Source organism: Entamoeba dispar, genomic scaffold (genome assembly GCF_000209125.1).
Source record: "Entamoeba dispar SAW760 scf_1105229457779 genomic scaffold, whole genome shotgun sequence".
NCBI classification, from domain to species: Eukaryota; Evosea; order Mastigamoebida; family Endamoebidae; genus Entamoeba; species Entamoeba dispar.
The window spans coordinates 5004-18470 of record NW_001852863.1 but is presented as its reverse complement, the minus strand read 5'-3'; the positions used below and the strand labels follow the sequence as shown (position 1 = coordinate 18470).

Sequence of the window (13467 nt, the reverse complement as noted above, 5' to 3'; positions counted from 1 at the left end):
TTGAAACTTTGTAAACTTTTGAATTTCCGTTAGCTGAAGATGATGTAATTCTTCCATACTTCTTCATAGCACCATCAGCAAGTTTACAAAAATCATTTGGAACTGTAACTATAGCCTCTACTTCTAATCGTTTAGAAGGGAGAATGTCATTTAGTTTCTTTTCAATTTCTTTAATTTCTTTTTCCATTGGAGCTTCAGGGTCAATAACAAGTTTCATAGTATCTAAAGCATTATTAATTCTAATAATTGGATGTGGTTTGTCAGTAGCTGGATCAACATAATATTTATGAATATATTCTACAATTCTTTTCTTTTTATCTTCTACTTGTTGTTTTCTTTCATCACTAGAAAATTGAATTTCACCTTTTTCAGCTATAGTCTTCAATATTTCATCACCACTTTTACCAGGAAATGCTTTTGAAAGTTCAGCTGGTTTGGCAATATTTCCTTTATTGTGTGGAGCAATAAAAACTTCATCTGCAAATGTTGCATTAGAAATTCCTAATTTACCTTCACGAACTTTAAGTGCACAACCAGGTTTAAATAAAGCTTCAAAAACTATTTTTTCATATTTGTAACGAACGACTTGGTAATTTTGTTTTGACATAATGAAGTAGTAAATAACTGAATAATTAGTTTTGAAAGAGTTTTGAATAATTAAAAAAGAAAAAAAAATTAAAAGAAGTTAAATTAATTAGAAAAGAACCATGAAACAATAGTTCTTGAAACTATGATATAAAGTATCACTAAAACATAAAATAAGAGACCTGATTTAAAAAATAAATCCTCTGCATTTGCTGTTATTTTCATAAAAAATAATTGTCTTTTAGAAGTGTTAAGTGTTTCTGAAATATTATTTTGAGTATTTAATGATGATTTAATTCTATCAGTTGATTGTTTGATTGTTTCATAACTTTCTCCAGTACGATCACTTTCTTCTTGAATTCTTTTGAGAATTGTTTGTGTAGTATAGTTGTCATGTGCTTTTCTGATATCGCTCATCTTTTGTTATTTTAAAGATTATACTCAAAAAAAATAAGAATGTATGAAACATCAATTAGTAATAATATCTGATATATTCTCTGGGTCAACGTGTTTTATTTCTTCTAGTAAATCAAATGTAAATGGGGTATCTCCATAATTGATTGTAATTTTGTTAAACATTTCTACAACAATGACAGCAGATATTGGAATTAAATCATCCATTTTTATAGATTTTAATTTTTCTCCATTATATGTAAAGAAAACTGATTTATTAATTGTGTTATATCCACAACCAACAATGTTGTGTCCATTTTTTTTTGTTCCATAAGCTGGTCCATATGGTTTACCCTTACCATCACCATTATAAATGTAGCCATCATCTGAATGATACCCAATACTTCCTTCGAACCATCCTACGTGTTGTTCATCAAAATCAAATAAGCAATTTTCGTCATAACATAATCCAAAAGAAAGGAGACAATATCCATAGACTTCAATTTCAAAGTAATGAATCAGAGCATCAGATTCCACAACTTTATTTTGTGTTATAATTTTCATCTTTCTATTATCTTCAGGTATTACAAATCCATCAGAAACTAAAGCGTCGAAGTTTTCACCATAAACTGGTATTAAGCGTTTAATAGAATTATCAATTAATTCAATTCTATCAGTTTTGATATTAAATTTTCTTGGTTTGTAAAAAGTAAGTAAATCTTTCAAATAATTTTGGACATCACCACAAGGATAATTAAAAGTATTAAACATTAAACGATTCAAATCTTCATAACTAATACCTTTGGATGATAATGGATTGTTTCTTTCTGTATCATCTTCAGAAATAGTATCAATTTTTTCATCACGTTCATCATCATTATCTTCAGAAATAGTAATATCATCAAGTATTTTCGTACTTGAAAAAAATGTTTTAATACAACCTTCAATATGGATATTTGATTTGAAAAAATTAATACAAGGAACAACACATTTATAAAGATTACTAATATTGACTCTATGACAACAATCAATTGAACCTTTGATAACACAATAATTAGAACCTACAATAGATAGTGCATCCATTACATTATTAGTAATTTCAACAAAACATTTTTCTGAACCACAAATAGATATTTTACTAAGATGAGGAAATGGTGAAATGTCATGATCTTTCAAAGAAAGATTAAAACAACGAATCATTTTAATTTTTTTAATAGTAAAAGTGTTGAAATAATATAAAACATTTGAACAATCACAAAGAGATAATTCTTCTAGAAAAGGTGTCTTTAAAAAATATTCTATTTGTAAATCATCTTCATCACTACCACCTTCTTCTTGGCTTTCATCACTTTCTTTTTGATTTTCTCTTAAATCCATTTCATAAATTTTTAATATTTTAATAAAATTTGGAATATCCCAATGAGTTTTTATTGAATGAATATGACTAAATTGAATTGATTGAGCACAAGCTTTTTGAAGTATATGCTCAAACCTACTTCCATCTGTTGTTTCTTCTAAAATAAATTTTCCTCTAAATAAACAAATATTTTCTTCTTTCTGAATACATTGTTGAGGAGTTATAACAAAATAATAATAAGCAAACTCATTTAAACATTTTAATAATTCAGGATTTGAAGGATGTAAATAAGAAAGTATTATAACTTGAATTTCATCATTTAAACGTAAATAAGATTTTAGTTTATGAATTAATTTAACAGTATAGTTATTTAAAATTAATGGTTGATCTTCATAATTGTCAATAATAATTCTTTTTGGATAATTAGTATTTTTATTTGTTCCATTATATGAATAATTCTTAAAGAAATTAACTATTAATTTTAAATCTCCACAAATACATTGTAAGTTAATAAATTTAGTTGCATGTTTTTTAAAAAATCGGCTGTTATTGATTTATATTTTTCTTCATGTACTGAAGGTCCAGTTAGACGTATCGAAACAATCTTTGAAAGAAGTGGAATTATTTGTTTAATTGGAATGTTAATACCAGAAAAAGCATCTACAACTACATCTCTAATACATTTTACTTTATTATAAATTGACATATCTGTTATTAAAAAAACACTGTCTATAGTTTCAGGTGTAAAAAATTTAAAGAATTTTTTTAATGAAAGTTCATCATTAAAAGGAGGATTTACTTTTAATGCCTTAATTGTGTCAGCACATTTCTTATTAATAAAAATAAACTCTAGGACGTCTTCAAATCTATTAAATTGAAGAACAACTTTCATCAAATAAACAAGTTCCAATCGAGTCATTAGTAAATAATTTTGAGATTTAGTTTTGAGGAATGATAGAAAAGGAAAAAGGGTTTTTTTAAGAAAAAAAGATTTTGTGTTGTCAAGAAACTAGAAAAATAAATATTTATGAGCAAGAAGTTAGATGGATATTCATTAATGATTGTATCTAAATACTTTATTACAAAAGATGATTATAAGAAGGTGGTATTAGTTTGTAAAAAATTTAAAGATACTATTGATAAATTTCGTTATAATCCTATTCCTATTTATGATTTAAATTTCTTTAGAAACATAGAAACACAGTTTTTATATTATCCATTTGAAGAGAAAATACCTTCGAACCATTTATTATATAGAATTAAATATTATGTTCCATATTATTGTTATCTTGAAAATAAAAAAAAATGGATTCATTGTGATAATGTTATGTATACTAAAAAAGACTTTATTACATTTGGAAGTTCAATACCAGTAGAAGTAAAAAAAATAGGAAAAGAATGTTTTAGTGAAACAGATACAGTAGAATTAATGCAAATTCCTAATACTGTTATTGAATTACAACGTTCATGTTTTAAATCATGTATTTCATTAAAAACAATTATATTATCTACAAATATTAAATCAATTCCATTTTGTTCTTTTGCAAATTGTCAATCATTAAAAGAAATTGTATTACCAGAAAGTGTTACTATGATTGGTGCTGGCTGTTTTTATGCTTGTCAACGTTTAGAAAAAATAAAACTTCCATCTAATCTTTCAGAAATTGGAAATCAAGCATTTTGTTATTGTACATCATTACAAAGTATTACGATACCTTCAAATATTAATAGAATTCCATTAAAATGTTTTTCTTTTTGTTTTGGATTATCAACAGTTGTAAATTTAGGAAATTTAATTGAAATAGGTTCATCAGCATTTGAGTCATGTACTGGATTAAGAACAATTGACCTTCCTAATTCATTAAAATTTATTGGAGGTGGTGCATTTTTAAATTGTTCTAGTTTAGTTCATTTAATTATTCCACATGGAGTTGCAAATATTTCAATTAATTCTTTTAAAGGATGTTCAGCAATTACAGAGTTTGATGTCCCAAGAGACCCTAATGGTGATTATCCTTTTGAAATAAGTACTTCTGAATTACCACTATTACTCAATCATGGAATTAGTCCTGTTAATATTAATGTGTCTGGACCAAATGACTCAACCAAATTAAATATTCCATTAACTCCATCAATTCTTGGAAAACGATGTTTCTCTGGGAATACAAAATTAGAGAGTTATTGGGTTCCATCATCAATAATACATTTAGATGAAGAATGTTTCTCAGATTGTTCCCAATTAACTTCTATTTATTTTCCAAATAGTGTAACTGTAATTTCACCATTTGCATTTAGTAATTGTATTAATTTGAAAAAGGTAGTATTACCTAAGTATTCTATTAACACAATTCAACGAGGTTGTTTTTTTAATTGTTCTAAGTTAGTTTCTATTGATATTCCATATAGTGTTACTGAAATTTATGAACGTGCATTTGATAATTGTAGTTCATTAAAAAAATTAAATATTCCTCCTTCTGTTAGAAAAATCAAAAGTGAAGCATTCAACAGGTGTACAAGTCTTAGTGAAATAATAATTCCTTCTAGTGTAACACAAATTGCACCTAATTGTTTCAATGGATGTGTTTCAATTAAAAATATATATATTCAATTAGATAATGAAGGGTTTTATCCTTTTGATGTTTCTAATGATGAATTTATTCTTCTTTCACGTATTAGAATTAAAATAAAATGTATTATTATGAACACCATTCCAAACAATGACTTATTATTATTTAATAGATTTGTACATGATAGAATTTCTCTAAAAGCAGGACCAAACATGTTTACTAATACATTGTTAAAAGAAATTGTACTACCACCTTGTTTTATTTCACTTAGTGATATGTGTTTTGTTTCATGTAAAGCAACAAAAATTGTTATCCCATCTACAGTTACATCTATAGGAGAAAATTGTTTTAGTAAATGTACTAATTTGTTGAGTATTAGTTTACCAAATAAATGTAAATATGGATCATATATATTTAAGAAAGTTAGGTCTTTGACTTCAATTACAATTAATGGTCCTTTTACAGGAATTGTATCTATTGAAGAAGCATACTATTTACAACGATGTGGTGTTTGTTGTACAAATATTTCATTAACAACAAAGGATTACAAAAATAATATTTCATTAACACCAAATATTACTGGATTAGATGCAAGACTAGAAGAAAATACACAAATAATTATACCATCACACATTACAAGAATTGGAATAGGATGTTTTGGAGAAAGTCGAATAAGTAAATCCTTTATTTTTCCTTCAAGTATTAAAGAAATTGGAAATGAATTATTTGAGTCATGTTATGAATTGGAACATGTTGATTGTTCTTCTTTAAACTCTATACCAAAATTTTGTTTCTTTAATAATAGAAAATTATCTTCAGTTGTATTATCAAGTCAATTAGAAAAAATTAAGTCAGGTGCATTTTATCAATGTTGTTCATTAACTTCAGTTACTATTCCATCTTCGGTGACTAAAATCGGTTATTTTGTATTCTATCAATGTCAAAATCTCAAAGAAGTTATTTTTGAAAAAAATTCTAAATTAAAAACTATTAGTCAATGTCTTTTTTATAAATGTTATTCTCTTACTAAACTTGTGTTACCTGAAGTTAATAATATTGATAATTTATCTATTTTTAAAACACTGTCATTAAAAGAAATTGAAATACCAAGTACTGTTACAAGACTTGGAGTTGATGCTTTCAAACGGTCTGGTCAATTATCTAAAATTATATTACATGAAGGATTGAAAGTAATAGACAAAGAATGTTTTATGTATTGTTCATCTCTTGAATCAATTAAAATACCAAATTCAGTAACTGCTTTATTTGGTGGTGTATTTTGTTCATGTTGCAAGTTAACTTCTGTTACATTATCATCAAACTTACAAATAGTTGAAACAAATTGTTTTGAGGGTTGTTGTCATTTAACTCGATTAGTTATTAATGAACAACCAATTTATGAATACAATTATCCAATTTCATTTACTCAAGCAAATTATTTTGAAATTGGATTTATTCAGTGTTCCCATATTATTTATACTGAAAATGATAGAATAGTTTATGGAAAAGATATTCCACAAAGTGTTCAAGAACTTGGAGATAATTGTTTCCGAGAAGTAAGTATTAACAAAATAAGTTTACCATCATCAATAACAAAGATTGGTGCATTCTGTTTTAAAGATTGTTTTGGATTAATTGAGTTTGAGTCATTAGCTGAACATATTATTATTGGAGATTATGCATTTGACTCATGTGTATCATTAAGACAAATGAAATTACCTAAAAATGTAATGTATGGAGAGAATATAACATATAAATGTGATTCATTAAAGAAGTGAAATTGAAATAAAACTTAATTATATTTTTCTTTATTCATTTCATATTTTTTAATTGAAAAAGAATAATTAAGATGAACTAAAAATAATAATACCCTTAAATATGGCTGATATAACACCAATTTTGTTTGAACAACAAGCTATTATAGATAAACTAGAAATATTATCTTCAATAACAAAAAACTATTTGGTTATTTTAGAAACAAGATCGAAAATTGAAGCAAATTATGCCAAACGATTAAAGTCTCAAACCACAACACCTCTTAAAATTAGCAGATTTGATACAACAAATCCAATTGATTTAATGGACTCTAGAATGGCAACTTTATTTAAAGAAATTAATACGCAAGGTTCATTAATATGTGATGTTCATCAAGAAACATCAGAACGCTTAATTAGTATAAAAAATGATTTAGAAATTTTTATAAAAAATTATGAAACTGAAAAAAAAAAAATTTTAGTTGAAATGGAAAAGAAAGTTCAAATTTACGAAAATTGTACTAAAATTGTTGAAAAACAAAAAAGTTTATATAATAAGATATGTCAAGATTTAGATATTATTACTAAAGAACTGAATAGTGCATTATCTAATAATATTCAACCAATAGATAAAATGGTTCAGAAGAAACAATTATTGGTTGAAAAACAACAACACATAAAAGAAAATTATATTGAAAGTGTTAAAAAAGCAAATGAATGTAGAAAAACAATTTATTTAGATGAAATGCCTTCAGTTATATCATCAGCTCTTTCATTAATTCAACAAGTTTATGAAAGATTATCAAAGACAATAAATACTATTATTATTGGAATTGAATCTCTTAATCCAGTAATTGCCAAAGAAGCAAATATATTTAAAATAGAATTAGATGATATGAATTTTGAGAAAGATTTGGAAGAATTTACAAAAAAAACAAAAACATTAACAGAAATTAAACCTCTAGAATTGGAAATAGATAATTCTGTTCAATTCTTAACTCAATCTTCTAATGATACTATTAATAAAAAAATAGAACCAATTAAACTTATTGATGAAACTGAAGCAATATTTAAAATTGAAAATGACGATGTTGAAGATGTTTCAAAAATGATGAAACAACAAGAAGAAATCCAAGAATCTCCACGCCCAAAAACACCTGAAGAATTTAATGCAGAAATTGTAGATGGAGAATTGATTGATTTGAGTTAAAAAAAAAGACTAACCTTGTTATTTTGAAAAAAAATTCATTTTATTCCTTTTGTGGAGAAATAAGGACTACTAAATCACCACGAACATATAATACTGGAAAAGTTCTTGTTTTTTCTTGATATGTTTCATTAACATCAGTTAAGATAATATTAAGGTGTTGGTCAAATGCCTAAAATGATAAATTATTTTATTATATACAAATTGTTTGTTTAAAACAAACTCTTAACTTTCCTTTTAATTTTCTTCCACCTCTTAATTTTATAAATATATTATCATCAAGTGATAATTTAATTAAATCAATTGGCTCTTCAATTTGTGTTTTTTGCATTGAAATATTTAGTTTTATATTTTGTTTTTCTAATTGAAAAAAATAAAATTAAAAAATGTTATTGGTTAATAAAAAGAGAATTAAAACTTATTCTTGAGACATTCCTATACGACAAATTCATTAGCTTATACAATTGTATTTGATACTTTTATGAGTTTGGTATTTATACATTCTTAAAATGTTATATAAGATTAAACCAATCTTATATCTTATTTAATGAAAGAAGACTTAGGGTATTTAAACCTTTTTTTTTGAGATCTGTGATTCAATGTCATTGCAATTTTCAGTGATACCTAAAGAGTGTTGTCATTTCATTAGTGCTACATATTCACCAAAATCATTTTTAATATCTCTTAGTTCGTTTTTTTTTAAATTTATGAGGATATTCTCATATCACAGGAAAACATACCTGTAATTCATGTAATGAAAAAGAAATATGGATCTGCTTACACTGTTTACATATTGGTTGTTCTAGATATTGTAATGGACATGCCCAAAAGCATTCATTAAAACGTGGACATCCAGTAGTATTTAATGTACAAAGTATGAATTTCTGGTGTTATGAATGTAATAGTTATGTCATTAATAACTCATTAAATGTATTGTTTCAATTAGCATTGGAAGACCATACTTCAAATTTTAAATTTTATCAACCCCTTTTTGAAACATATGATGTAAAAGGAGTTGCAAAATATATTCAAAAGAACCATGTAAAAAATATTATTGCGTTAGTTGGAGCTGGAATGTCTACAACAGCAGGAATTCCTGATTTTAGATCACCAGGAACTGGACTATATTTTAATTTACAAAAATATAATCTTCCATATCCAGAAGCTGTATTTGATATGAATTATTTTCCATCTAATCCTGCACCATTCTATGAAGTAATGAAAGATATGTTTCCTGGACAAGGCAAATACTTTCCAACAAAATGTCATAGATTTTTAAAGTTACTAAATGATAAAGGAATTCTTAAAATGGTTTATACTCAGAACATTGATGGTCTTGAGTCTGTTGCTGGTATACCTAATGATAAAGTTATTTGTAGTCATGGTACTTTTAGAACATCTCATTGTCTTAGTTGCCATAAAAAGTATCCTGACACTTCAGTATTCATTGAGTCTATTAAGAAAGGAGAAATCATTCGTTGTAGTTGTGGAGGATTAGTTAAACCTGATATCGTTTTCTTTAATGAAAGTTTACCAGATGAATTTTTTGAATCCATAAAGAATAAATTTGATGATTGTGACATGTTACTCATCATTGGAACTGCTCTTGTTGTTTATCCTTTTGCTAATTTAGTTGACCATGTTTCTATTAATTGTCCTCGTGTATGTATTAATAGAGAAAAAGTTGGTAAAATGATGTGTTATGATAATCTAGGAAGGGACGTCGCATTGTTAGGAGGGTGTGATGATATTGCTTCTGACTTAGCAAAGTATTTAGAGTGGGAATTGTCATAAAATTGAATTAATTTTAGGAATATTTTCTGTGGTTTTTTATTAAAAATCACAATACTTTGTATTTTCTTTTTGTTGTTTAATGGATAAACTATTCTTGTGACTAGTAACTAAATATCTAGTTAACTCTCTGTTATTGTTAGACAAAACCAACAACCAAAGACTTTTTATATTTTTTTTTTTGATTCTGTTTGAAACTAGATTTGAGAATATAGTTCATCATCAAATTCTATATTTATTTTAAAAAAAAATTGTTTAGCCAAAACACCATAATTTAATTGTTTACTGAAAAAAATATTTTGATATATCTCTATCAAAATTATCAAATCCATTAAAAATTTCTTATTTATTGTTTATCTTCCTTTTCTTTTTTTAAAACAGAATAAATAAATGGATACAAAATATTTACTAATTTTTTTTTTAGTTACCAATAGTATGAGGGTCTGCAATTCTTCCTCGTTCTGTAATTATTTTATATACCATCTTAAGAATTAATGTGAACCAATATATATGAAGTAAAAGAAGAATACAGAGAAGTGACATAATCAAACAATACACAAGGAATCCACCTGGAAGATCATCAGGGACATATTTGATACAACCACCAGCAGCTGGAATCAAATACCATCCTAAAAAGTATATTCTAAATCTAGGGAAAGATACTGCTAAGAGAGAAAAAGATATATAAGCAGGGATTTGAGTTTTTAAATCATTAACAGATTTAGCAAGATACATAATTGCATCAACTATATCATGAAGAATAAGAATAAGACACCCACATCTTCCACAGTTATTCAAATAACTAAAAACAATAAGAAATACTGTAGCAACATGATGTAATAAATTTTCAAAGTAGTCATTTCTCTTTTCACTTTGCATATGATAAACAAGTGAATGGAAATGATATCCTAATTCCCAACAATAAAAGAAAGTAATTCTCCAAGTAGGTAATTGGAATGGAAAATCTTCCCACATATATTCTAAATCTTGTTTACCCTGACCAAATAATTGAGCAGGGAACCAATCTTCATTTCTAAAAAATCCAACTCCAAGAGGGGCAGTGATAAAGAAATACAACATTTTGAAGAAACAAACGGAGAAACGTTGAATTCTGACTTGTCTTACTTCTTCTGTCCATTGTGGTTTATGAACAACAACTTTTTCTCCTAATTTAAGAAATATATTCTCAACAAGTATAACTCGAAGAATATAAATAATAATAAACTGAGGAATAGCGAATAATAAATTAATTGGAGAAGGGAAAGTGTCATATTGTTTAGATCTACTGAAAGAAGATGGGATACAAATTAATACAAAAGGAAGAATCAGTAATATCTGAAGAATATTAACCTGATCATGTTTAGAAAGTTTGCTCCAACCAAATGAAATATCAGACATTTTCATTTCTACAATTAATGAATGAATTTGGTAGTTTATATGTTTATATTGTCAGAATCTTTTCAAAAATAATTTCTAACAGTCACTTTCTCCTAAAATTAAGTTTAAGACAGGCAATAAAAAAAATGGGTATAAAATGAATTCTGCTACTGAACCAGGTAAAACATATTTTTTCTTCTTTCAAATGATAATTCCAAATTATACTTTACTATTTTAGTAAGTAAAAAAATTGAGAAGACATTCTACTGAAATCTAGAAGTTTGTTAAAGGTAAAAAGGTAGTTAAAATGTAAGATAGATACTATTTGTTTCAATAGGCAACGGAGAAGAACTCTATAAATAGATTTAGAAATAAAAAGAAGACTTTCGAATCAATCCTAATAAAAAGATAACGAATCAGAAAAAAAACTTAAATTAATTTTGTTTGACTTGTTTCTTGCTCAACCATCTTTGCATTTGAACATGAGGTGCGAGACTTAAACCTTGATCAATGTTTTGTTTCTTTTCAATATATGGTTCTTCATTAAATCTTTCTATTGCTTCTTTATTTTGTTCGATACAATCTGAATATTGTTGAGAAAGGTTTTTAAGAATATCGACAAAAAGATCATAAATACCTTTTTTCCCATCTCTATTATTATATTGTTTATCTGATGATTTAATTAAATCAAGAACACGTTTCATTTCTTCAACAATAATTTGAAGAGAAGAATCAATAAGGTCTTCTTTATTTGAAGTAATATAAGTACTTAAAATTTCTATAACTTGTTCATCACTTTTTCCTTTATCTCCAAGTTTTGAAAAAGAAACAGCAGTACTTCTTAACTTAGCAAAATAATTTAATAATTTATCAGTCATTTCAGTAATAAGACTTTGTATTTCTTTATCAATTGATGGTTCATTTAAATTACTTAATAATTGGTCAAGAATAAACTTATTATATAATACTCCTTCTATATTAGTAGAGTTATTTAATACAATAGAATCATCAAAACCATATTCACATAATAATTCTAAAGATTTTTCAGATAAAGTTTGTTGTTGCCATTCTTTCATTTCATTAGGTAATGAACCGTTAAGAATTAATTCTTTTTCTTTAGAAAGAACTTTTATTAATTTATCAGTATTCTTAAGAATTTGAGAATATTTATTTCGAGCCCATTCTAGATATGCAACTCCCATAATAATATCTCTCTTTGGTCTATTTTGGAAAACTACATAAGTAGGAACTACTCCTCTTCTAACAAGATCAACCATTGAACTTAATTTAACTCTTAACGTTTCAGTAACTTCTTCATAAAAGTCAGATAGTGGATTTTCACCAAGACCTTTTAATTGTTCTTGAACACTTTTAATTTTTTTTACACTTCTTCTAGTTAAATTATCTTTTTTACAAAGAATACTAACATCAATCTTGAAATCAGTATTAAGTTTGTTCATAACAAAGTCATTCATCTCATTCATAATTTTAATCATCATTACTTCTGCACAATCTTTACATATAGCACTTAGTGATCCTCCAAATGAACTTGGATCAACAACTTCAGAAGGGACTATTAACAACTCTTTCCAACAAATTCCTATTTGTTTTGTTTTATCAGCAGAAATATAAAGAGGGACATCCATAATTTCATTTACAAGACGACAATCTTTTGCAACACGTGCAAATTGATATTCTCCTGCAGGCATTTTATATAATACAATTGTTCCTCTTCTTAAAATTTTCCATGCATCAAATGAACAATCTTTTGTGAAATATGACGTATTTTTTCTTCTATTTTCATGATTAATATTAACATCAATTATAGAAGCACGGACTCCAATTTGATTACAATGAAATTTAAGTACTTTGACCAACTTATCACATGCGTAATTTCCAATAGCAGTATTTTCTGGATCATCAATATTTATATTAAAATGTTCTTTAACAATTTGAATCATTTCTTTCTTTTCTTTATCTTCTTCAGTATTATATGCTAATAAACTTGCTTCTGCAATTCTATCCCCAATACTATTTGACATAACAAATCCTTCTTTCATTGCATGGGCATACATAACTTCTTGAAGAGTAGTATTAGATTCTTTAATTTGTTTTATTAAATTAATAATTGATTTACTAACATTCTTTGGAACTTTTTTTGTTGATTGAAAAGTGGTATCACTTTGATAATCAGAAATGAATTGTTTATAAGCAGTAATACAATTTGTAGCCATTCAACTAAATTTTTTTCCCTTTTTTTAGTTCTTTTAAAATTTTTTTTTAAATATTTTTAAAAATAATTTCTATTTTAAGAAAGAAAGAATGAAAATATTTTTTGGCACAACAGAATTCATAATAGCCTCTAATTGATTTTGTCGAATAGCTAATCTTTTAGCTCTAAATGTTGGAGAGTCTTGAGCAGATCGTTCTGCATTA

General features: G+C 26.0%; 8 protein-coding genes across 8 annotated transcripts in view, besides 9 other annotated features; 3 read left to right on the top strand and 5 right to left on the bottom strand.

Moving 5' to 3' along the window:
* The window catches only part of EDI_112620 (uncharacterized protein), a gene marked incomplete at both ends in the record, with an annotated part of 747 nt that extends 140 nt beyond the window's left edge, over positions 1–607 (bottom strand). Inside the window, one exon of the mRNA XM_001733719.1 lies at positions 17–607. Within this exon, the coding sequence (XP_001733771.1) occupies positions 17–607 (591 nt within the window). The remainder of the gene's footprint in view (positions 1–16) is intronic.
* A 45-nt stretch (positions 608–652) lies between these two features.
* Positions 653–697: a sequence feature (AT_rich).
* A 356-nt stretch (positions 698–1053) lies between these two features.
* Positions 1054–3254, bottom strand: EDI_112610 (uncharacterized protein; the record flags this gene model as incomplete). The annotated part of the gene is made up of 2 exons (XM_001733718.1): positions 1054–2807; positions 2927–3254. The coding sequence occupies 2 exons, from the start codon at positions 3252–3254 to the stop codon at positions 1054–1056; spliced, it is 2082 nt and encodes a 693-aa protein (XP_001733770.1).
* Positions 2359–2386: a sequence feature (AT_rich).
* A 108-nt stretch (positions 3255–3362) lies between the features above and the next one.
* Positions 3363–6680, top strand: EDI_112600 (uncharacterized protein; the record flags this gene model as incomplete). The annotated part of the gene is made up of 1 exon (XM_001733717.1): positions 3363–6680. The coding sequence occupies one exon, from the start codon at positions 3363–3365 to the stop codon at positions 6678–6680; it is 3318 nt and encodes a 1105-aa protein (XP_001733769.1).
* Positions 6681–6685: 5 nt separating this feature from the next.
* Positions 6686–6750: a sequence feature (AT_rich).
* A 30-nt stretch (positions 6751–6780) lies between these two features.
* On the top strand, positions 6781–7866 carry EDI_112590 (uncharacterized protein; the record flags this gene model as incomplete). The annotated part of the gene is made up of 1 exon (XM_001733716.1): positions 6781–7866. One exon carries the CDS (start codon positions 6781–6783, stop codon positions 7864–7866), a length of 1086 nt encoding a protein of 361 aa, XP_001733768.1.
* Positions 7069–7137: a sequence feature (AT_rich).
* A 40-nt stretch (positions 7867–7906) lies between the features above and the next one.
* On the bottom strand, positions 7907–8315 carry EDI_112580 (snrnp sm protein, putative; the record flags this gene model as incomplete). The annotated part of the gene is made up of 3 exons (XM_001733715.1): positions 7907–8035; positions 8087–8223; positions 8282–8315. The coding sequence occupies 3 exons, from the start codon at positions 8313–8315 to the stop codon at positions 7907–7909; spliced, it is 300 nt and encodes a 99-aa protein (XP_001733767.1).
* Positions 8119–8139: a sequence feature (AT_rich).
* Positions 8197–8251: a sequence feature (AT_rich).
* Positions 8316–8462: 147 nt separating the features above from the next.
* On the top strand, positions 8463–9657 carry EDI_112570 (NAD-dependent deacetylase sirtuin-2, putative; the record flags this gene model as incomplete). The annotated part of the gene is made up of 2 exons (XM_001733714.1): positions 8463–8550; positions 8594–9657. 2 exons carry the CDS (start codon positions 8463–8465, stop codon positions 9655–9657), a joined length of 1152 nt encoding a protein of 383 aa, XP_001733766.1.
* Positions 9658–9884: 227 nt separating this feature from the next.
* Positions 9885–9907: a sequence feature (AT_rich).
* Positions 9908–10074: 167 nt separating this feature from the next.
* On the bottom strand, positions 10075–11052 carry EDI_112560 (protein ASC1, putative; the record flags this gene model as incomplete). The annotated part of the gene is made up of 1 exon (XM_001733713.1): positions 10075–11052. The coding sequence occupies one exon, from the start codon at positions 11050–11052 to the stop codon at positions 10075–10077; it is 978 nt and encodes a 325-aa protein (XP_001733765.1).
* Positions 11053–11465: 413 nt separating this feature from the next.
* On the bottom strand, positions 11466–13265 carry EDI_112550 (uncharacterized protein; the record flags this gene model as incomplete). The annotated part of the gene is made up of 1 exon (XM_001733712.1): positions 11466–13265. The coding sequence occupies one exon, from the start codon at positions 13263–13265 to the stop codon at positions 11466–11468; it is 1800 nt and encodes a 599-aa protein (XP_001733764.1).
* Positions 13134–13161: a sequence feature (AT_rich).
* Positions 13266–13296: 31 nt separating the features above from the next.
* Positions 13297–13343: a sequence feature (AT_rich).
* Positions 13344–13467: the final 124 nt, after the last annotated feature.